General features: G+C 42.5%; 1 protein-coding gene across 1 annotated transcript in view; it reads left to right on the forward strand.

Moving 5' to 3' along the window:
- RFX6 (regulatory factor X6) overlaps positions 1–20,441 on the forward strand; it is a 52,449-nt gene extending 32,008 nt beyond the window's left edge. Inside the window, exons 12-19 of the mRNA XM_056856217.1 lie at positions 710–854; positions 2,435–2,544; positions 9,659–9,776; positions 12,095–12,217; positions 13,641–13,850; positions 14,020–14,523; positions 14,754–14,969; positions 20,266–20,441. Of these exons, the coding sequence (XP_056712195.1) occupies positions 710–854; positions 2,435–2,544; positions 9,659–9,776; positions 12,095–12,217; positions 13,641–13,850; positions 14,020–14,523; positions 14,754–14,969; positions 20,266–20,441 (1,602 nt within the window). The remainder of the gene's footprint in view (positions 1–709; positions 855–2,434; positions 2,545–9,658; positions 9,777–12,094; positions 12,218–13,640; positions 13,851–14,019; positions 14,524–14,753; positions 14,970–20,265) is intronic.
- The last annotated feature ends 511 nt before the right edge of the window (positions 20,442–20,952 follow it).

Consider the following 20,952-nt stretch of genomic DNA (forward strand, 5'->3'; position numbering starts at 1 on the left):
TGCAATTTCCCACAAAGTTGTTGGTTTCTCATGCTCTGTTTGAAAACAGAAGGAAAATGCCCGTATCCCATGGGATCTCCAGGGGCAACTTGTAAGTTACAGGATGTGCTTGAAAGCCACCCCACCCCCATTATCTAACCCACTGCCTCGTCTCTCCCTGCCCCCACTAGCTGCTGTCTTGCGGTGGTGTAGTTGGAGGCTGGAAGCTTCCCCAGCCAGCTGTCTCGCCTTGCCTGTGCCTGCCACCAACAGAGAACCAGCTAATGACCTCTGGGTCCCAGCTGAGCTGAAGTCCTGCTCATGTAGTCCTGCTGAAGTCCTGTTCATGGCTCTTCTCAGCATCCACTTTGATATCATTTGTTTTTACAAAGATGTTGTTCATACTGGTTATGTGATCTCACCAATCATATCATGTGGCCAGTAGTGACATATCCTATAGCTAATCTGATTTGGCTATGTGATGACATTTTTGCAGGTTTTGTTGAAATATTCCCAAACTGGGAGGTACATTTCAGAGGTGGTGAATTTGTTTCACAAAACACATGCCCCCCTTTGTTTATCATCACATGAATATTTATGTGGGGCCAAAAATATGTGATTCTGCTTAAAAATGCATTGTTGGGACTGAAAGGGAAACAGCAAGTCCTAATGTTCCAGATACCCACCACCAGTGCCAATTTTGCATATGTTTCCTGTTGCCTGTCCACAGATTGCCCGACCAGCTCTTTTTGATCAACATATAGTGAATGCCATGGTTGCAGATATCGAGAAGGTAGATCTGCACAGCATTGGATCTCAGGCACTTCTCACCGTCTCAGGAAGCATGGACACTGATGGAGAGGGCTACATTGAATGTAAGTTTCTGGTCAAATTATGAAGCAGTGCTATGCCACATACAACTGGCATTTTCCTATGTGACCCTAGAAAGCGCCTCTCTCATGCTTTTCCTATCATGTATGAATGCTGGTAAAAATTTGGAAGAAAAAATTGAATGCACTTCCCAGCCAATATAGATAGTATTTGTGTTAGTAGCTACTGGTTTAAGTCTCACTTGGGGAAATGGACCTTATGCTATAGATATTTACTGCAGACAGCTGAAGCTCCAGACAAGCAGGAGCTGTCCAATTTATTTCACTGTTGGGAACAGCTGCATGCCCAGAGCTGTTCCTGGCCCTGGAGTCAAGGTGGCAGTACCAGCTGTTATGGAGATAGATGTGGGCTTTGGAGAAAGAGAGCTTTGGATCAGGGCATGTGATTTATGGATGAAATTTTAGACAGTGTACAAATATTTGAAGACTCTCTTTTCTTATTTCAGACTTTTGGTGAAATAATTCCAGCACCACTGACACTGGATTTCTGTCTGGTGCTTACTGTTGATTTGGCTAATGTCTTTGTGTATGGCTAGAATGTTTTGTTCTGTGTGCTGTAGAGCAAGTAAATCACCACGTTTGGATTACTGAAAATAACAGTTTCTAAATTAAACTGTTGTTTTTTAAAGTAATTGCTGAAAAACATATTTACATTTTCAGTGCAATTTCTTTTCCTTTTCCTATTCTTTTTATTCCATTCTTTCTACTGTTCTGCTGTATAGATTTATCATTACTATGAGATAGGTGAGGACTGATTAATGCACAAAAGAAGTGTGAAAGTTACATAACTCCAAAGGATATGTGAAATGTCATCCTTGAATGCTGAGATGGATTGCTCCGAGGTCTCTCTAAGCCAGGGTAATTAACTCCAAGACATCTGGAGTACAGAGCATAGCTAAATTTCCAAAGTTTTATGGATATGTTAATTCTAAATTGCCTGAAACTACCATGTGGGGTTGTGCCCAAGGAGCAGTTGAAGTGACCTGGTCTGGAGGTGATGTACCTAGAGGTCAAGCCCCTTTGAGTCCTAATTATTTCTATTGAAGAGTTAAAGTATGTGCTGAAATCTCTCCCATTGAAATCAAGGAGACTTAAGTCTGCCTTGTGTATATGTAGCCTGCAGTTAGGTAATAAAGGCACTTAAATTGGCATACTCCTAATGATTACTGTCCCAATTGTAATCACTTGTTCTGGGAAAGGTATGTGCGTATTGCACAAAACCTGTGACATTTTAAAAGAACACTGTAGTCGAAACAATGACATTCATCACTACCTTCTAAAGTTATTGTTCACTAGAACATGGAGCAGAACCAGTGTTAAAGGTAAATGACATGTACCTAGTGAATTGAATGTGAAAGAAGACATACCCCAGTACTATTTTTTTAAATAATATATCCATGTGTTGGCTAGATGACGTTTATAAGATGCTGTCTTTGCTTTTCTTCCCCCACTGTTCTAATTCTGCACTTTCCTTTCCATGCTTCAAAACTATCAATGCCTGGTGAGTGGCTTTCTCTCCTATTCAGAGTAGAATGCAACTGCATGTTTTCCTTTTTACATGGTAGATGACTCTATTACAGTGTTCCAAGAACTCAAGGATCTTTTAAAGAAGAATGCCACTGTGGAGTCATTTATTGAATGGCTGGATACTGTGGTTGAGCAAAGGGTGATCAAGGTAAGCACAAACAGTTCCATCCTTCGTCACACACTGAAACACTCGCAGTGTCATCAGTGCCTTTAGCATGATCTTGAGCCAATGGGAAGAACATGGGAATAGTCTACCAGCGGTTCTTTCCCATTTGATCAACATCCTTCCTGCTAGTCAGGTGTCTATCAGTTCCACATGACAGATTGCACTGATTTGTTCACACATTCTTCTCAGGGGCAGAGTGTGTAAGGGGGAAAGAGAGACTCAATAAGACCATAGTACTGTTTGGGGAGGTCTGGTTTGTTACACCAATATAAGGTTGTGTGTGCATTCTGATGCACATGCAGAATTCCAGGAGAAAGAAAAGAGTGCAGGAATCATTTCACATTACTGAATTATTGTTTTAAAGAAAGTATATGCCTCCTTTTTGCCCCAGCGGGACATTCAAAATAGCTGAGTGTGTGTGTGTGTTTAAAACAACATATTAAACAATGATAAAAGGCAAGAGCAGCAAATTGAAACAAAGAAGAATGACATTGTAGGGCAGGGGTATGTGTGTGAACCATACATACACACTTAACCATCAGAAGCTTGAGTAAACAGAACAAACACTGTGTGGTGCATGCTATAATAAGCATGGGAAAGAGCTACTATATTTGTTGTATAGTGATTTTAAAGTGCCACTGAAGAAAATCAAAGAGACAAAATGACTTTTTAAAGCGGAATCAGTATTCTATACATATTTGTGGGTTATTCTAAACTATTATGTAGATAAAAGCTGTCAAGTTTATACTTGGATACGAACAAGTACTCACCTGTACCAAGAATTAAAATCCATCTTTGGATATTCATCTAGCCCTCTCCTCACCATTTCATGATTCAAAGGATATCTGAATTCTCAATTTCAAGTGCAAATTGAAGTCACAAAGATTCATGAACTGAAACATAGGTAACTGAAATTCTACAAATTAGAATGGGTTTTACAAAACTGTTGAGCTAATCTCTGGTTAATAGCTATTCACCTGAGGAGGCGGGGGAAGGACCCAATTGCCCACCATTCACATCTGTTACAAAATATTGTTCTAGGGCAAACTGGTATAGTTTCCAGCTTTTTCTTCCCACGTCTGGAAAAAAGTGCTGAACAATTTACTATATGAGTCAAGATTAGTTAAGTAAATGGTAATGATTTACAGGACACATAATCCTTCCATTGCGCTCTACCTTCTGTTCACTTAAATGTGCCAGGCCTCTCCATCACTCCAAATGGCTCTTTTTGTTTGCTGTTTGAGAAAGTGGAAGCTTATAATCTTGCCGCAAGTTGCCAAGCCCTACCAGGGAAGCTAATTTTAGGATGTCATCTGACATGAGAGGCAAACAAGTGAAGGAACAGAATGCATGTGCTGATGAGGTACATAGGCTTATATATAAAAGTGTGGTCAAGTTCATTGTTGAGCTGTATGTAACACTGTTTGAATAGGTTGATACTTGCACACAACTTATGTGGGAGACCGATACAGCCCAGCATAAAAAGCTAAGACAATACCACCAGATGTTGGTGTAATTGGTAATATATACAACCTATTACATGCCTGGTCTGTTGTACATGTAAATATTCATGTAAATATATTTGTACATATAAATATATCTGTACATGTAAATATATTTGTAATGTGTGTGCATGTTTTTATATGATTTAAATAGACCACTGAGGAAGGCCATATAGGCCGAAACGCGTTTGGCTTGTGGTGACAGACATCAACCTTAAGAAATGCCATTGTGCTATTTTAATGTTTTTTAAATAATTTTAATTCTTATATAGCGCTTCTAATAAATTATATTGTTTCATTTGATAGATAGATAGATAGATAGATAGATAGATAGATAGATAGATAGATAGATAGATAGATAGATAGATTTCATCCCACCCAACCTTGGGTACCCAACTTCTGTTTTCCAGGTTGGGTTCTATTCCCCTCTTTTTTCTTCTGACCTTGAGCTAGTAACACTTACTCAGCTTAACCTACCTCACAGGGTTGCTGTGAGGATAAAATGGAGGAGAGGAGAACCATATAAATTCCATGGGGTATCCACTGGGAAGAAAGATGGAGCATAAATGAGATAAATAAATAAATAAATAAATAGTATATAACACCATTGTGTAAAGTGCCATCAAGTCATAGCTGATTTATGGTGATCCTATAGGGTTTTCAAGGCAAGAAACTTACAGAGGTGGTCTGCCACTGCCTGCCTCTGCACAGCAATCCTGGAATTCCTTGGTGGTCTCCCATCCAAATACTTACCAGGGCAGACCCTGCTTAGCTTCTGAGATATAGTGAGATTGGGTTAGCCTGGGCTATCCTGGTCAGGGCATGCATAACACCATAGAGGTATCTAAATAAAAAACTGGTTCCTGTCCTGACATGTAATTTTCAGCAGGGAGTATACAACAAAAAGTTGAAGGGGGGCAGAGAAACAGAGGACAATCTGTATCTATCCAGGACAGCAAGGGGCTTTCCCAAAACATTTCTCACTATCCCTTTCTACCCCAGATTTCAGGCATACTGTATTTCAGTAACAGTATATTAAGATCCTATAGCATAGTTTGCCCCTGACCTGGGTGGCCCAGGCTAGCCTGATCTCGTCAGATCTCAGAAGCTAAGCAGGGTCAGCCCTGGTTAGTATTTGGATGGGAGACCACCGAGGAATACCAGGGTTGCTGTGCAGAGGAAGGCACTGGCAAACCACCTCTGTTAGTCTCTTGCCATGAAAACCCCAAAAGGGGTCATCATAAGTTGGCTGCGACTTGATGGCACTTTACACACATAGCATAGGTTACTATTTTAAAAAGCATTCAGAGCATGAAGCGCATTGGGTGACCTTGGTCAGTAACTCACTTTAAGCAGAGGTGGTATGAGGATTGTAGGACTGCCAACTTCCATGGGGGATCAGGAGTTCTTCCAGAATTACAACTGATCTCCAGAATACAGAGATCAGTTCCCTTTAAGGTTGCCAACCTCCAGGTAGTAGCAACCAAATTTGGTTGCTACTAATTGTGTAACACAGAGGTGCCATACTTTTGGCTAACCTCCAGATACTAGCTGGAGATCCCTTGCCATTACAACGGATCTCCAGCAAATAGAGATCAGTTCACCTGGAGAAAATGGCCACTTTGGCAATTGGACTCTATGGCATTGAAGTCCCTCCCCAAACCCCGCGCTCCTCAGGCTTCACCCCAAAAATCTCCAGGTATTTCCCAACCTGGAGCTGGCAACCCTAGTTCCCCTGGAGAAAATGGCAGTTTCATAAGAACATGAAAAGAGCCTTGCTGGATCAGACTAGTGGTTCATTAGTCCAGCATCCTGTCTCACACAGTGGCCAACCAGTTCCTCTGGAGGTCTAACAACAGGGCATAGAGGCCAAGGCCTTCCTCTGATGTTGCCTCCTGTCACTGATATTCAGAGGTTTACTGCCTCTGTACATGGAGGTACCCTTTAGGCACCATGACTAGTAACTAGTGATAGACCTATCTTCCATGAAACTGTTTCATCCTCTTTTAAAGCTGCCTGTGCTGGTGGCCATCGCTACATCCTCCGACAGTGAATTCTACATTTTAATCACTCATTGTGTAAAGAAGTATTTCCTTTTGTTCATCCTGAATCATCAGCTTTGTTGGATGCCCTCGAGTTCTAGTATTTCGGGAGAAAGAGAAAAAGTTCTCTTTGTCAACTCTCTCCACCCTGTACAACCTCTGTCATGTCCCCCATTCATCTCTTTTCTAAAGTGAAAAATCCCAGCCACTTCAGCCTTTCCTCATAGGGAAGGTGCTTCAACCCCCTAATCATCTTGGATGCCTTCTTCTGTACTGTTTCCAGCTTTGCAATGTCCTTTTTGAGATAGGGTGAACAGAACTGTCTACAGTATTCCAAATGAGACTGCACCATTGACCTATACAGGGGCATTATGATACTGGCCATTTTATTTTCAACCCCTTTCATAATAATCCCCAGAATAGAGTTTGCCTTTTGCACTACTGCAGCACACTGGGTTGACACTTTTATTGAGCTATCTACCATGACTCCAATATCTTTCTCTCTCTCAATCTCAGCAAGTTCAAAATCCCACTAGCCTATACTTAAAGTTGGAATTTTTTGTTTCAGTGTGCATCACCTTCGTAGAATCATAGAAACCCCACTAGCCTATACATGAAGTTGGGATTTTTTGTTCCAGTGTGCATTACCTTACACTTACCAACACTGAACTTCATCTGCCACATTGTTGCCCACTCACCCAATTCGTGAAGACCATTCCAGGTCCAGGAGCTCTTCACAGTCATCCTTGGTTTTCACCATCCTGGATAATTTTGTGTATCTGAAGAAGGCAGACTCTATGTATACCATAAATTCAGGGTGAAATCCGTTTCCAAATTTCCCCTTTCACAGGCACCACCCCCAAATCTCCAGGAATTTCCCATGATGGAGTTGTTGACACTAGATAACAGTGAGAGCAGAAATGATATACTGAGCTCCTTTGGGAAAGGATGGACATTACAAATGTAGTAGTAGAGTTTTTTAAATGTTTGTTTCACTCCCCTCTTCCACCCCAGCAGCAAGCACAAGTCGTTGCTGTTCTAGCAAGGCCATATCAGTCTCTTACCAGCCTCTGCCCAGCCACAAACAGGGCCAGGAAAGTCTATGGTGAGATCTTTTTTTCAGGTAATCTCCACCCACTGTAGGGTTGCCAACTCAGGGTTGGGAATTTCCTGGAGATTTGGAGGTGGAGCCTGGGGAGGGCAAGGCTTAGGGAGAGGAGGGACAACACCTGAATATAATGTCATGGATTCCACCCTCCAAAGCAGCCATTTTCTCCAGGGGAACTGATCTCTGTAGTCTGAAGATCACTGCAATACAAGAAGATCACCAGGCCCCACTTGGAGGTTGGCAAGTCTAACCTGTTGGTATGAACTGGCACTGAGCACCCCTACCGCATGGTGGTGGGCGGGCAAGAAAAAGCAACTCTCTTGGGAGGCGTAGTTAGTAATAATCCAAGAACCACTAGTGCATGGGTCTCTAAACATTTTGATCCTGTGGTGGGTGCAACTACAGAATGGCTGCTGAAGGAGGCAGAGCCAACCACTAAACAATAAATTGAACAAACAAATAAATAAATAAACGGCTACCAGAAAAGGTGGAGCTACCCACAAAACATCAGAGAGTGAGATCATGCATAACTTGAGTTGCCATCCTTCAAGTGAAGCCTGGAATTATCCCAGAATTATAAGAGATCTCCAGACTACAGTGATCAATTCTCCAGCCACCACCCGGAGGCTGGCAACCCTATCCCTTGGAGAAAATGGCAGCTTCAGAGAACAAACTGTGCTATACCATCGATTCTAGGTGAAATCCCTCCCCAAATTCACCCTTCCATAGGCATCCTCCCGAAATAAATACAAATTTCCCAGGCTGGAGGCAGCAACAGAATGCATAACTGTTAAACATTTCAGGAAAAAGCTCTGTTTAACAGGGGCCCCCTAAAAATGAACGTATTGTTTAAAAATATTTTCTTGCAGACACAGATTTCCTTCAGTCACATAGTGAAGACTCTTGTACTGTGATGGTGGCTGCTGACCAAGCAGTATTTTTAAATCTGCACAAACAATCAAATTTCCAATGGCCAATCAGAAGCCCTGTTGGGCAAAAGCCCCACCTAGCCCCTCCCACTTTCTAAAAACACATAGTGGGTTTCAGTATAGGTGTTGGTGGGTGCCATGTTTAGGTGTTGGTGGGTGCCATTGTGTTCTTTACTACTGTGTATAACTTGTATTTCTTGTTGCTGTAAGTAGGATCCTATCCTATTATGTAAGTTTTGCATCATTTAATGTGTCATGTTAATACTAATGATTTGCTTCACTTCTATTTTCTGGTTGGTTCCAGATTACTACAGTCCAAATCCTATTGCGGTGTTTGTTGAATGTCCTAACTTGTTGATTGTACTGACCTGCTCTGTGTAATCCACCTTGAGTCCCAGTGAAAAAGGTGGACTATGAAGAATGTGAATTAAAAAATAAATTAAAAAAATTCAGAGGTTTTAAGTGATCAAAATGTTGCCAGGTCCCTCATCGCCACTGGCAGTAGGTTTTGGGGCCAGAGCCTGAGGAGGGTGGGGTTTAGGGAGGGACTTCAATGCCATAAAGTCCAGTTGATAAAGTGGCCATTTTCTCCAGGTGAACTGATTTCTATCGGCTGGAGATCAGTTGTAATAGCAGGAGATCTCCAGCTAGTACCTGGAGGTTGGCAACCCTATCCCCCACTATTACAGCTGATCTCCTGGTGACAGAAATCAGTTCACCTGGAAAAAATGGCTGCTTTGGAAGGTGGACTCTATGGCATTATGATGATGATGATGATATGGCATTATGCTCCTTTGAAGTCCCTCCCCTTCCCAAATCCTGCCCTCCTAAGGCTCCACCTCCAAAATATCCACTTATTTCCCAGCCCCAAACTGGCAATCCTATTACAAACATATTTAGCAGGAAAAAAAACACCCAATCTGTTTTTAGTAGACTATTGGAGGTCTGGTTGCAGTTAATGTGAAAGTCAATTTACACAGTTTTTGTAAACCAGATTATTTTTGATCAAAAAGTATTTATAATGGATTGGCTGGTGGGAGTAGTTTGGTTATGCCGAATATTCTTTTGAATGCTTGTGAAAACCGTCATACAGTAGTTTCAGTGGTTGCTCGCAAAATCATGGTCAGTTAATGCTTCTGGTTTATCATAAACCCAATTGTTAATCTAAACCAGTGGTTCCCAAACTTTTCAGGCTACTGCCCCCCTTGGTTCCACAAACTCAACCCCAGCGCCCCCTACCCTATCCAACAGCACAGTTGAAGGGGCTTACCTCTAGCGCTCCCCTGCTTCCCCCTTGCCTCTTAGTGCCCCCCTAGGTCATCCCACCGCCCCCCAGGGGGTGGTACTGCCCACTTTGGAAACCACTGATCTAAACAGTCAGTCTCCAAGCAAGTTTACTGTAAGGTTGAGCTGGCCCTCAAAAATACAGTCTAGTGTCAGAGGTGTTGCAGTCTCTATAACATGTGGGCTCTGGTAGGCTTTTGAACACATTTTCCTGTCTCCCCTTTTCTTTAGGCAAGCAAGCAGAATGGTCGATCATTAAAGAAGAGAGCTCAAGACTTTCTTCTCAAGTGGAGCTTTTTTGGAGCACGAGTAATGCATAATCTCACCTTGAATAATGCATCAAGCTTTGGTATCTGATTTATATAAAACTCTCTTTTCCCATTTCTGTTGTGGCAGTGTCTAACCAGATACCCAGCCTAATAAACATGTGGCCTAAGCTAAGATTTCCACTTTCATGGAAGTTATCTTTTAAAATTCAGAGTCTTTCATTTCTCTGTAATGAAAAAGATGGAAATAGTACAGTAGTTTTTTAAAATTCACATTGGCACTGGTAACCATGCTTCCAGAGAACATGGCCTGGTGATTTGGGGGGTGGGGGGATACAATAAAATCAAAAAAAAATTAAATGCAGCATCTGAATAAGAGTGGTCAAAAGTTATTACTTCTTTTGACAAAATACATATTATAGCATACAAATGTTATAGCATACAAATGTAAAAAAAAAAATCTGACCAGATTAATTCTGAGATGGGAGGTACAAAGGCATTATTCTTACATATGATAGAATAACTGGGCTAGATGCAGCCATCATTTTGGCCCAATGTCAACAAATTTCCCCCCTTATTACAGTCCCATATCGGTTTTGTCCATGGAGGTCCCATGATCCCCAGCACAGCCTTTTTGGTAATCAAAGGTAACCCCTCACCTCTTTCACAAGTGGAAAGGGTGGCTGGATGATCCATCCCATAATTGTAATCTTGATTTTGAGCTTCACAGTAAAAATGGCAGAGCTAAGTCCCACATTTCTTGTTCCCTTCTTTTGGCCTTTTTTCTTTCACAGCTGAGCTGTGAGGTAGCTTTATACTCTGGTCCAGCTGGGAAGGGGAGAGAGGGGTTACCAGGCCTTAGGGATCCTAGTACTATTGATGTCCTGACTAGGGGTGTGCACCATTTTTTGCAGTATTTTTTGGGTTCAAATTTAATAGACCTGGAAATTTCCAAAAAATCTAGAAAAAGCTGAATACTTATTTAGGCTTTTCCTGAAAAATCGAAAATTTTCCACTTAATAAACCCAAACCCCCAAACTATGGAGTGCAGAACTGAAGGCGGGCTTGGAGCGAGCCCAGCCTTCATTTCTTCCCCACTGCAGCTGAACTTCGCGTGGAGTTCGGCTGTGGAAGGGATGCAGAACTGAAGGCTGGGCTTGGTCCAAGGCCACCTGCAGCTCTTCAACAGTGCAGCTTTCAGTTTGGCATCCCCACCGCGGCTGAATTCCTCGTGGAGTTCAGCTGCAGTGGGGAAGAGAGGAAGGCTGTGCCTCTCGCTCCCAGCAAGCCCAGGCCTCCAGATTTGCGTCCTCTCAGCAGCTGACCCAGTCAACAGGGAAGTGAGGGAGGGGGCTTAAAAATGGTGGCATATTTTTCAGGGGGGTGGTTCAGTTCGACTTTAGCCAAATGCACACCCCTAGTCCTGACAACAGCAAATAGTGTGGGGATAGAGATATGGATCCTATTCCCACCTATACTCATGCTGCAGCTTTCGACTTATATAGCGGGAGTGCCTTTCTTGAGACCTTCCAGAGGGTTTTGGCAGGTGATCGATAAATTGTGATAGCTTTATAACACTATAATGATTTGTTCCTTACTGGGGTGTTTTTATCTGATGAAGTGAACTTTGACTCACCCTGGAAATTTTTGTAGGTTTTTAAGGTGCTACTGAACTCGAACGTTGATTAAAAAAAAAAAAAAAAACCCCAGAAAAAAGCCCCCTCACCAGTGGCTTGAAGGGGGGCAGGGAAAATACAAAGGTGTCCACTATGTGGAAGCCCTATTGCTGCAGTGTTTAATCAGGACCTACAGTGGTAATAAGAAAACCTTGGGGACTCACAGCTACCAGTCATCTAAATATTGTACAGTTGTTTCTATTGGGAAGATGTAAGATTTAAAAAGTGCAGCACCATTAAGAAAGTCAGCAGTCCCTTCTTATATAGGGTGCAAAATCAAGATTCTTTGATAATCTAATACATTTTTTTCTGCTTACTTTTATTCCACAGATGTAGCCAAGTCTCCATCATCCCCTTTCCTGTTCTTTTGCATAAGAGGAACTGGAATACAGCAAACCCAAGCTCCTCTAGTAGAGTTCAGCCTTATCTGACTCTAATGTATGCCCACTTCAAGTATAAAGCTTGTCTCACTTTCATCAGCATTGTACTTTGATGTCATTAGTGGCCAAATAACCTACAGGACAGTAAACACATTGAGATAGGTGGGCCATTGCAACGCAAGATTAGAGCAAGGAGTTAAGCTCTGTTCCTTGTTGGTCTTAGCAGGTCATTTAAAGTCCAACAATTATTTGTTTGCTTCACTTGCTTCTTGTAAAGTGTTGGGAGATGGTCATCAAGATAAGTTCATGACATGCACACTCTCTCCACCTTTCTCCTCTTGCAAGGTTCATTTCATCTGATCCGCATGCTTTTAGACGAATACATCTTACTGGCCATGGAGACCCAGTTCAACAACGACAAAGAACAAGAACTCCAGAATCTATTGGACAAGTATATGAAGAACTTGGGTAACTGGAAGGGGTAGTTCTGAATAATCAACAATGTACACGCTTATTTATGTTTAAACATGACAAGTCAGATTGATGGAAATATTTACCATACTTAAATTTAGAGCTTTTGGGGGATTATTATCTGTTTGATCTAAGGCTGACATATTGATTGATTTATTTAAATTTCTGAACCATCCCATCATAAAATCTCAGGGTACATAGTGGCTAACTAACATCTATTTGGTAGAACTACGAACTCATCCTCAGCCAACAATTGCCAATCCAGTTAAAAAGGCTTTCTGCGTTTACAAATGATGCTCAGGTTCTGGCTTTGTAAGTCTTCAGAAGATGGCTGAGGTAGCTCTGAGAACACCTCTTGACGTGCCCTCGCTGACTAGACATGATGTCACAGAGGTCTAGAAGCCATTCTTAGCTGCTTAGAAATCCCAACGGGCCATAGAGTAGGAAATCTCTTTGGTATGTTATACCTAAACTCTTGCAAGATTTTTCTGCTGTTATCCCTGCTCGTCCCTCATGTAGCAGACCACGGACTCCCCCCTCATGCTGTTCTCAGGGGTCCTCAGCTTGCCAGGACCAGCATTTGGGGGGACATTTTTAGACTACAGTGGCAGGCGAAAGGCAGCAGGAAGAAAAGGAGGCAGTGAGATAGGGTTCAGGAACTCATAAGGGATGAAAGGAGTTGGGGAGATTGCAGGAATTTGTGGGGGAGGGTATTTGGGGACATATTTTGATATTATATTATATTATATTATATTATATAATTATATATTTGATATTGATAAAAATGCCTCTGTTTCAAAATGAGCTTAGGAGAATTCATTCATCACTACTACAATCCGGGATAATGTACTAAACAATTTTAAAAAGGCATTCGTAATCAAATGGTATGATTTATGTGCACACCTAATCAATTTGTATACTGTGGCTTGGATCTCCCAGAGAATTTCCACATGTCCAATGGGGGCAATTTTTCCCAATTCCCCCCTATAAAATCCCTCTGGTGATATGCATAGCGAGGTTAGTTACTGCTCCCCACATTACATAGAAAGCACTTTCGCTGTCGTGGCTATAATGTGGGAAATGTTCAATTCCTGACTTTGATTTGGTGAAAACTCATACTATATCTGAATAAATAACAATATTGTTTCAGAGGGTAGCCGTAGTCTGCAGTAGAACAGCTAGATTTGAATTCAGTAGCATCCTAGCGACCAACAAGATTTTCGGGGTATAAACTTTTGAGAGCCAAAGTTCCCTTCAAAAGCTTATTCCCCCCCCCCTCCCAATCATGTTGGTCTCTAAGGTGCTACTGGACTCAAATCTAGCTACCCTAGTGTTATATTTACAAGTCATATATTCACCGGTACTGAGTATGCCTGCTCTATTTTACATGCCACCATAAAATCCTATCTTACTTTTCCAGATGCAAGTAAAGCTGCTTTTACTGCATCACCAAGCTCTTGTTTCTTAGCAAACCGCAACAAAGCTGGTGCCATTTCTAGTGATGCTTCAGTGAAAAATGAATGCCTTGTGGAACAAGCCTATTTTCCTTTGCCAACAAATCAACACGTTAGCGTGTCCTCTGGCCTCAACCCATTCCGTACAGGGAACAATGAGGACATGCAGCTTACAGGTAGGGGGGGAAAAGACTCTTGCCTCTTATTCTTCTTATGTAAGTGGTTTTATTTAAAGGAACATGGGAGAAAACAGCACTGACATTTCCAAGGCTATTTTCCATTGGCTGGATTCTGAAAAATCTCAGTATGTAAACACAAGCTAATCACCCTATTTTATTTTCCCAGGTCAAACAGAGCTCTCCCAGAGCACCGGCCATCTTATGACGCCACCCATTTCTCCTGCTATGGTTAGTCGAGGAAGTGTTATCAACCAGGGACCAATGGCTGGGAGACCTCCAAGTGTAGGCCCACCATTACCTGCACATTCCCATTGTTCTTACTCAGAAACCCTATACCAGACCGTACCACAGACGAATCAGAATTTTTATGGAGTTGGTGCCAATTACCCGGCCATGTTCAGGACCCAGACTCACCCCTCTTCTGGAGCCTACCAACACAGGCCTGAACCTAGTCACTACACAGCCACAAATGAGCAGCGATTCTCAAGAGACTTTTTCAGTAGCAGCTGTGCTGTTTCTCCGTACAATGCAAGATCACCTCCTAATTATGGATCTTCTGCAAACATACAGGAATCTCACAACATGCAGTTTTTGAATAATGGGAGCTACAACTTCATGAACAATACAGTGACCTGTCAAGAATCACCATATCCCTCAAATGCTTCCAACGGTATTAAAACGATTTATTTTATCTTCCTTGTTTGCTATTTCTTATCTACTAATCCAGAATGTGTCTTTCTCATAGGCAGGGAATATCTCCTCTGGACAAAGTAGAAATGAATAAAAAAATATTTGACTCCAAGATACTTAACATAATTACAGTGCAATTCTAAACTTGTGTTCTAATGTAGCTATTGCTTTTAATTTCTTAGTTACTTCTTGTCCAATTCCTACCAACAGGGTTCTATGGAAATAATATAAACTACTCAGAATCTCACAGACTTGGGTCCATGGTAGATCAGCACGTTTCTGTCATCAGCAGCATTCGGTCATTACCTCCATACAGTGACATCCATGACCCTCTTAGCATCTTGGAGGACACTGAAAGGAAACAGGGAGCATCATATTATACAGATGCCTCAATAACCTGCCGGAATCCTATAAGTAAGTTGATAAGTAAGCCAGAGCTCTGATTTTTTGAACTGAATGCTAAACTATACACAGTTTGGATTTTGTATCTGCAGCTATTTTTTCCAGGTTGCCAGCTCCAGGTTGAGAAATACCTGGAGATTTTGGGGTGGAGCCTGAGGAGGGCGGGGTTTGGAGAGGGGAGGGTCTTTGATGCCATAGAGTCCAATTACCAAAACGGCCATTTTCTCCAGAAGAACTGATCTCTGTCGCCTGGAGATCAGTTGTAATAGTGGGAGGTTCACAACCCTAGTTATAAAGGGCATTCTTTCTCTTCTTCTCTTGCTCTTCAGTTCAGTTTGAAACCATCTGCAGCAATTTACTTGATAACAAAGAGGTTATAGATGAAAGAATCACAAAACTTTGTGTAATGTTTAGCTCAGTTTGTGTAACTTATAGTACATTCCTAGATGGGGTTACAGGTGTCTAAGTCCATTGAAATCAATGGACTTAGAAGGGCATGACTCTGCTTAGAACTGCACTGCCAGTTGCTTTCATGAGCATACACTGAGCATAATGGGAGATATCAACCTAATAAGGTGCCCTGTGGTCTAATGGATTGTTTAGGGCTTGGAGTTCTGTGGGCTCACAGGTAGCCTTGGACAAGTTACTCTCTGGCAGGCTTCACTCTTCCCCTGGTAAATGTGAATCTGAGGGCCAAAGTAGATGAGATGTTGAGTATCCATGACAGGATCTCCCAGCCTTACACTTCTATAAATAATAGGCACAGAAGAGAGGGGGAACAATTTGGATCAGGACCGTAGTGCTGGGCAGGGAGGAATTTATTCCTTTCCGCATGCAGGCTTTTCCTGCCTTCTCCTTATATTGCCAGTGCACCAGTTTAGATCCTCTTTCCATGTCTGGCTTTCTACGCCACCACCAGCAGAGATGAGGTGGGTGGCTTCCAGAGGCAGGTTTTTTTCAGTTGTTTTTGGAATGCCCTCCCCCTTGTGCTTTGCCTGGCACCTATTTTACTGTTTTTTAGGTGCCAGGCCAAAGCATTTTTTAAATTTAGGCTTTTAACTGAGGGGTTGCATATACATTTATTAAATAAATAAATGAATGAATTGCCCCTGGGGAGGAGGGTAATTTATATCAGGAGAAGACGATATAGAGAAAGGGCTTGACCCCATCCTGCCCAGCATCTTGGTCCCAATCCAAATTAAGATTGCAGAACTTTAAAAAGACAAGCGATCTGATCACAGATCTCAAATATTTTGTATACCGGTAGTTTGGTACTGATTTGCCTGTCGCAGTGTTCTTTTAAGAACAAATGAGGTAGGTAACAAAGGTAAAGCAAAAGATTACATGTGTGTGTATTTGTGTGTGTGTGACATACATATTAATCTATGATATAGATGTGCTGTGTTCCCTTTGGTATAGAAGTGTATTCGACACTGTTGGTACACAAAAATGATAACACTCAAATGAGAAAAAGTGGATCTGACTCTTTAAAAATATTGAGATGGATTTCATCCCTATACTACCACTCCACTGAACAAAATTTATTTATTTATTTGTTATTAAAATATTTAATTCTCCCATCTAATAAGCCCTCCTCCATTGGAGGAAGAGCCACTGTAGCTAAAAGAAGGCTCTTTAGGCTGGAGGAAGGCGACTTTGAGGAGAGTTGGCTCTACCCCATTGATTGGAGGCTTTAGGAACTGTGCAGCCTTAAAACAATTGGTTTTCTTTTTTTATTATTTACTTGTTCATGATACATAGTATTTTTGCTAAATGTTCATGTTATCTTGACAACCCTACAAGTTGGAGATGCCTTTTACATACAAGCTGGGACTCAGTGCAGGAACTAGCAGCAATTCATGATGGCACAAAGACAGAGGGGCTTCCTCATTTTTTTCTTCTAAATTATCCTTAATGAATAGTTCTTTATGCTGCATTTATATGTAGGTTAATGAAAGAAATAGAGATCCAGAGCTCAGCCGCTGCCAAAGCTCAGCCGCTGTATTTTTTTACAGTGATAGGGCTTGATCTTGGAGCATGTGAAAAAGGATAGTTGGAAATGTCCTTGAAAAAGGTCCAAATTATTTATTTATTTATTAATAGTCCTCCTTTTTCACTGAAACTCAAGGCAGATGACACAGTGTAAGCCAACCTAGTCATATATAGGATTGCAGCAATCTGGACCAAGGCATAAAGTATTAAACATGATATGATTAAACAATGCAGAAAACAAAGCAGCAAGAGTAGGATAAGACAGACAACAAAAAGACAAATGTACTGTGTACACAGTGATATAGTTCACAGTCCTGTTCCCTTTATTCTTGAACCATTTTTAAAGTATTATAGCCTTACAAGTGGGGGTCTGAGAAACTTGCGGAGGGGAATCCCATCCCCCCCCCCCCAATCACTTACCTTTAGGGTTGCCAGCTCTGGGTTGGGAAATACCTGGAGATTTTTGGCATGGAGCCCGAGGAGGGCAGGGTTTGGGGAGGTGAGGGACTTCAGTGCCATAGAGTCCAATTGCTAAAGCAGCCATTTTCTCCAGGTGAACTAATCTCTATCAGCTGGAGATCAGTTGTAATAGCAGGAGATCTCCAGCTAATACCTGGAGGCTGGCAACCCTACTTACCTTAGAGCCTGGTGCATTCCCAGGCATATGCTGTGGCAGTGGCTGCGCCCAGTGCAGCCCCAGGTGTCCATCACTGTGGAGGTGACCCCCAGTGCAGCCCCAGGCATTTGCCATTGCGGCATCTGGACCCAGTTTGGCTTCCAGTGTCTGCTGCTGCCTCAGCGAGGGTTGCCAGCTCCAGGCTGGGAATTACCAGGAGATTTGGGGGGTGGATCTAGAGGAGGGTGGGGTTTGGGGAGGGACTACAATGCCATAGAGTCCAATGGCCAAAGCGGCCATTTTCTCCAGGGGAACTGATCTCTATCGCCTGGAGATCAGTTGTAATAGCGGGAGATCTCCAGCCACCACCTGGAGGTTGAGAAAAATATGCACAAGTACTACTGGGATAGTAGTGAAAATATAGTACTAGGCTCAGACCAATTAATTTAAATAATACACAAGCAAACTATGCAAACATATATTGTGAACAATGTGTAACATCTACAGACAAGTGAAAACAGCAGTGATAGTATGTACAAGCAAATCTAAGATGGAAAGTCTTTTTCAAGGTAAGTAAGAGTCTTATCTCTAGGTTGTTTTCTTCAAAAAGCAACACGAGGAAGGCTGAAAAAGTCCACAGTAACGCGGTCCGGATGCACACTAGCGTTTTCACTGCAAAATTGCAGCTTCATCAGCTGGAATCTTCATAGATATTAATTGGTTTGTCTATCTTTGTAGATGCAATAATAGCAATCTAATACAGAAAGAATAATTCAGTCTTGATGCACCAAAAAGGCTGCTCAAAATGGCTATTGTCTGTAGATGTTACACATTGTTCACAATATATGTTTGCATAGTTTGCTTGTGTATTATTTAAATTAATTGGTTTGAGCCTAGTACTATATTTTCACTACTACTACCACCTGGAGGTTGGCAAGCCTACCCTCAGCCTGGCCTGGTCCAGTGGCTGACGCAACTGGGCCCAGCTCTCTGCAGTAGTGGCTGGGCCTAGGGTGACCCCAGGCATCTGCCATGGCGGCGGCACAGCCCAGGAGCCGTCCTGGCATTTGCTGGTGCCGTGTCCAGACCCAGCTTGGCTCCCAGTGTCTGCTGCTGCCTCAGCCGGGCCTGGTGGCCGATGCAGCTGGGCCTGGGCTCTCTGTGATAGTTGCAGCCCCCACCATTTCAACAGAACAGAGCGTTGTCTGCGCCCATGCCAACAACGCTCTTTTTGAAGATCGGGGCAATTTAAATCCCCTTTTATTTATTTTAGTTTTCATATTTTTCTGCCAACTTGGGGAGTCCCCCCACTCAGATGAGTGAGGCAGTCAGGGTGGAGCATAGCAGGAGAGGTGGTCTTATGATGCATCTTATAAGAATATGTCTTATACCAAGGTGTTTTTCACATGGGGGCAAGCTTATGTGGTTCCTCATTGCTGCTGTAGCTACTGATACAGTGCATCTGCAATGGGGCTTTCACATGGCAGGTTTCCATATTTTTTTGCTGCCCCAGTGCCCCAACAGCAGCAGCAGCAGCAGCAACAGCAGCAGCGTGCGTGCGTGCACACACACACATGCCGCCAGGGATTTTTCAGTTTTTCATTTAAAAAAAATCAGTAATTGATTTTTAAAAATTGTATATATATACTGGGAATTCAGAGACCCTGATACATACATTGATATAATGTTACAGGTAAAGGTCCCCTGTGCAAGCACCGGGGGACCTGACCCATGGAGTGACATCACATCCCAACGGTGTCTAGGCAGACTTTGTTTGCGGGGTGGTTTGCCAGTGCCTTCCCCAGTCATCTTCCCTTTACCCCCAGCAAGCTGGGTACTCATTTGACCGACCTCGGAAGGATGGAAGGCTGAGCCAACTTGAGCTGGCAACCTGAAACCGACTTCTGTCGGGATTGAACTCACGTCGTGAGCAGAGCTTGAACTGCAGTACTGCAGCTTACCACTCTGCGCCACAAGGCTCCGATATAATGTTATAGCAATATTCAATTGCTGATTAAAAAACAAAAAAGTCCCTGGTAGTGGTGGAGAATGGCTGCCATGGGGACTGGGTCAGGGAAAATGGCTGCTGTGTGGGCAGGACCAAGAAAATCCAAACTTTCTCACCCATGCAGTAGCTGTCCAGCCTTTGCTGCAATCTTTCCCAAAACTTCACAGCAAAGCAGAGTTAGGAAAGATCAGAGCTATGACAGAGAAAACCCAGGGGATGCACAAATGTGCTACGATGCTGTGGGGAGGTGGAAAGAAGCCCTTCCCAACAGTGTCAAGCCCAGGGCATACAGCCCATGTGGAAAAGGTCCATGTCAGATCGTTGGTCTCTCTCACCTGCCATGTCTGTGCTGATGGGCTTTTCAAGGACTTGGGCAAAGGTCTTTCCCAACATCAGCTGCATTAGATTGTTTACCTGAAGATTTCAGAGATTGAACCTGGGTTCTTTCTTCATCCAAAGCACATGATGTACTACTAAGCCATGGTTCAACTGCAATCAAGGAACCTTAAAGCCATCATGGTTCCTTTTCTTACTATAGAGCAAGTAGTCACCACATATCAGAATTTAGAATAAAGGACTTCCAGACAGAAGGTACTGTTTCCAGACAGACTTGAGCCCTGGCATCTCTTTTTCTTAGAATTCAAATATGGAAGGAGGAGAAAGTAAGTGTAAAACCGTCACTCACTATCATATTTTCTTTGTAGCTTCAAATATCCAACCTGCCATATCAGCATCATCCTCCCAGTGCATGTTTGGAAATTCTAGGCACTGTCCTGCTCAGGAAACGATGGATTCTTCTGGACAGGCCAACAGAGACATGGTATCCTCTTTGCCGCCAATCAACACTGTCTTCATGGGAACGGCTGCAGGAGGCACCTGAGTCTCAAGACTGACGACATTTTGTTCTAATGAGTTGTCTTGTCCGAGTATTGATGGCTACTTAAAATCCTCTTTACTGACTGGACTGGAAAAGTATTACAAATTATTTCCACACAGGATTCCACACAGGAAAAAATTATTATGCACTAAAAAAATATGGCAGGGGACACAATATCTCCGGTCTTAAAATGAGAATACAATTGCTACAAGCCATGCTGTTCTCACAGTTTTTTAACATATGTCCACTTATGGCTCCCTAGTTTAAAATATATTAATAAGGATATCTGCAGTCCCCCTTTCCCTTTGACACTTTTAAACCATTATCTCCTTTTTCCTTTGTTACAACAAAGCTTCCCTTCCCTTGTTAATTTATGATCTATGCAAGAGCACATGAAGCTGCCTTATACTTAATCAGACCATTCGCCTATCAAGGTCAGTACTGTCTAGTGTGAATGCCAGTGGCTCTCCAGGGTCTCACGTACAGGTTTTTCACAATCACATCACCTTCCACA

Source organism: Euleptes europaea, chromosome 10 (assembly GCF_029931775.1).
Source record: "Euleptes europaea isolate rEulEur1 chromosome 10, rEulEur1.hap1, whole genome shotgun sequence".
Classification (NCBI taxonomy): domain Eukaryota; kingdom Metazoa; phylum Chordata; class Lepidosauria; order Squamata; family Sphaerodactylidae; genus Euleptes; species Euleptes europaea.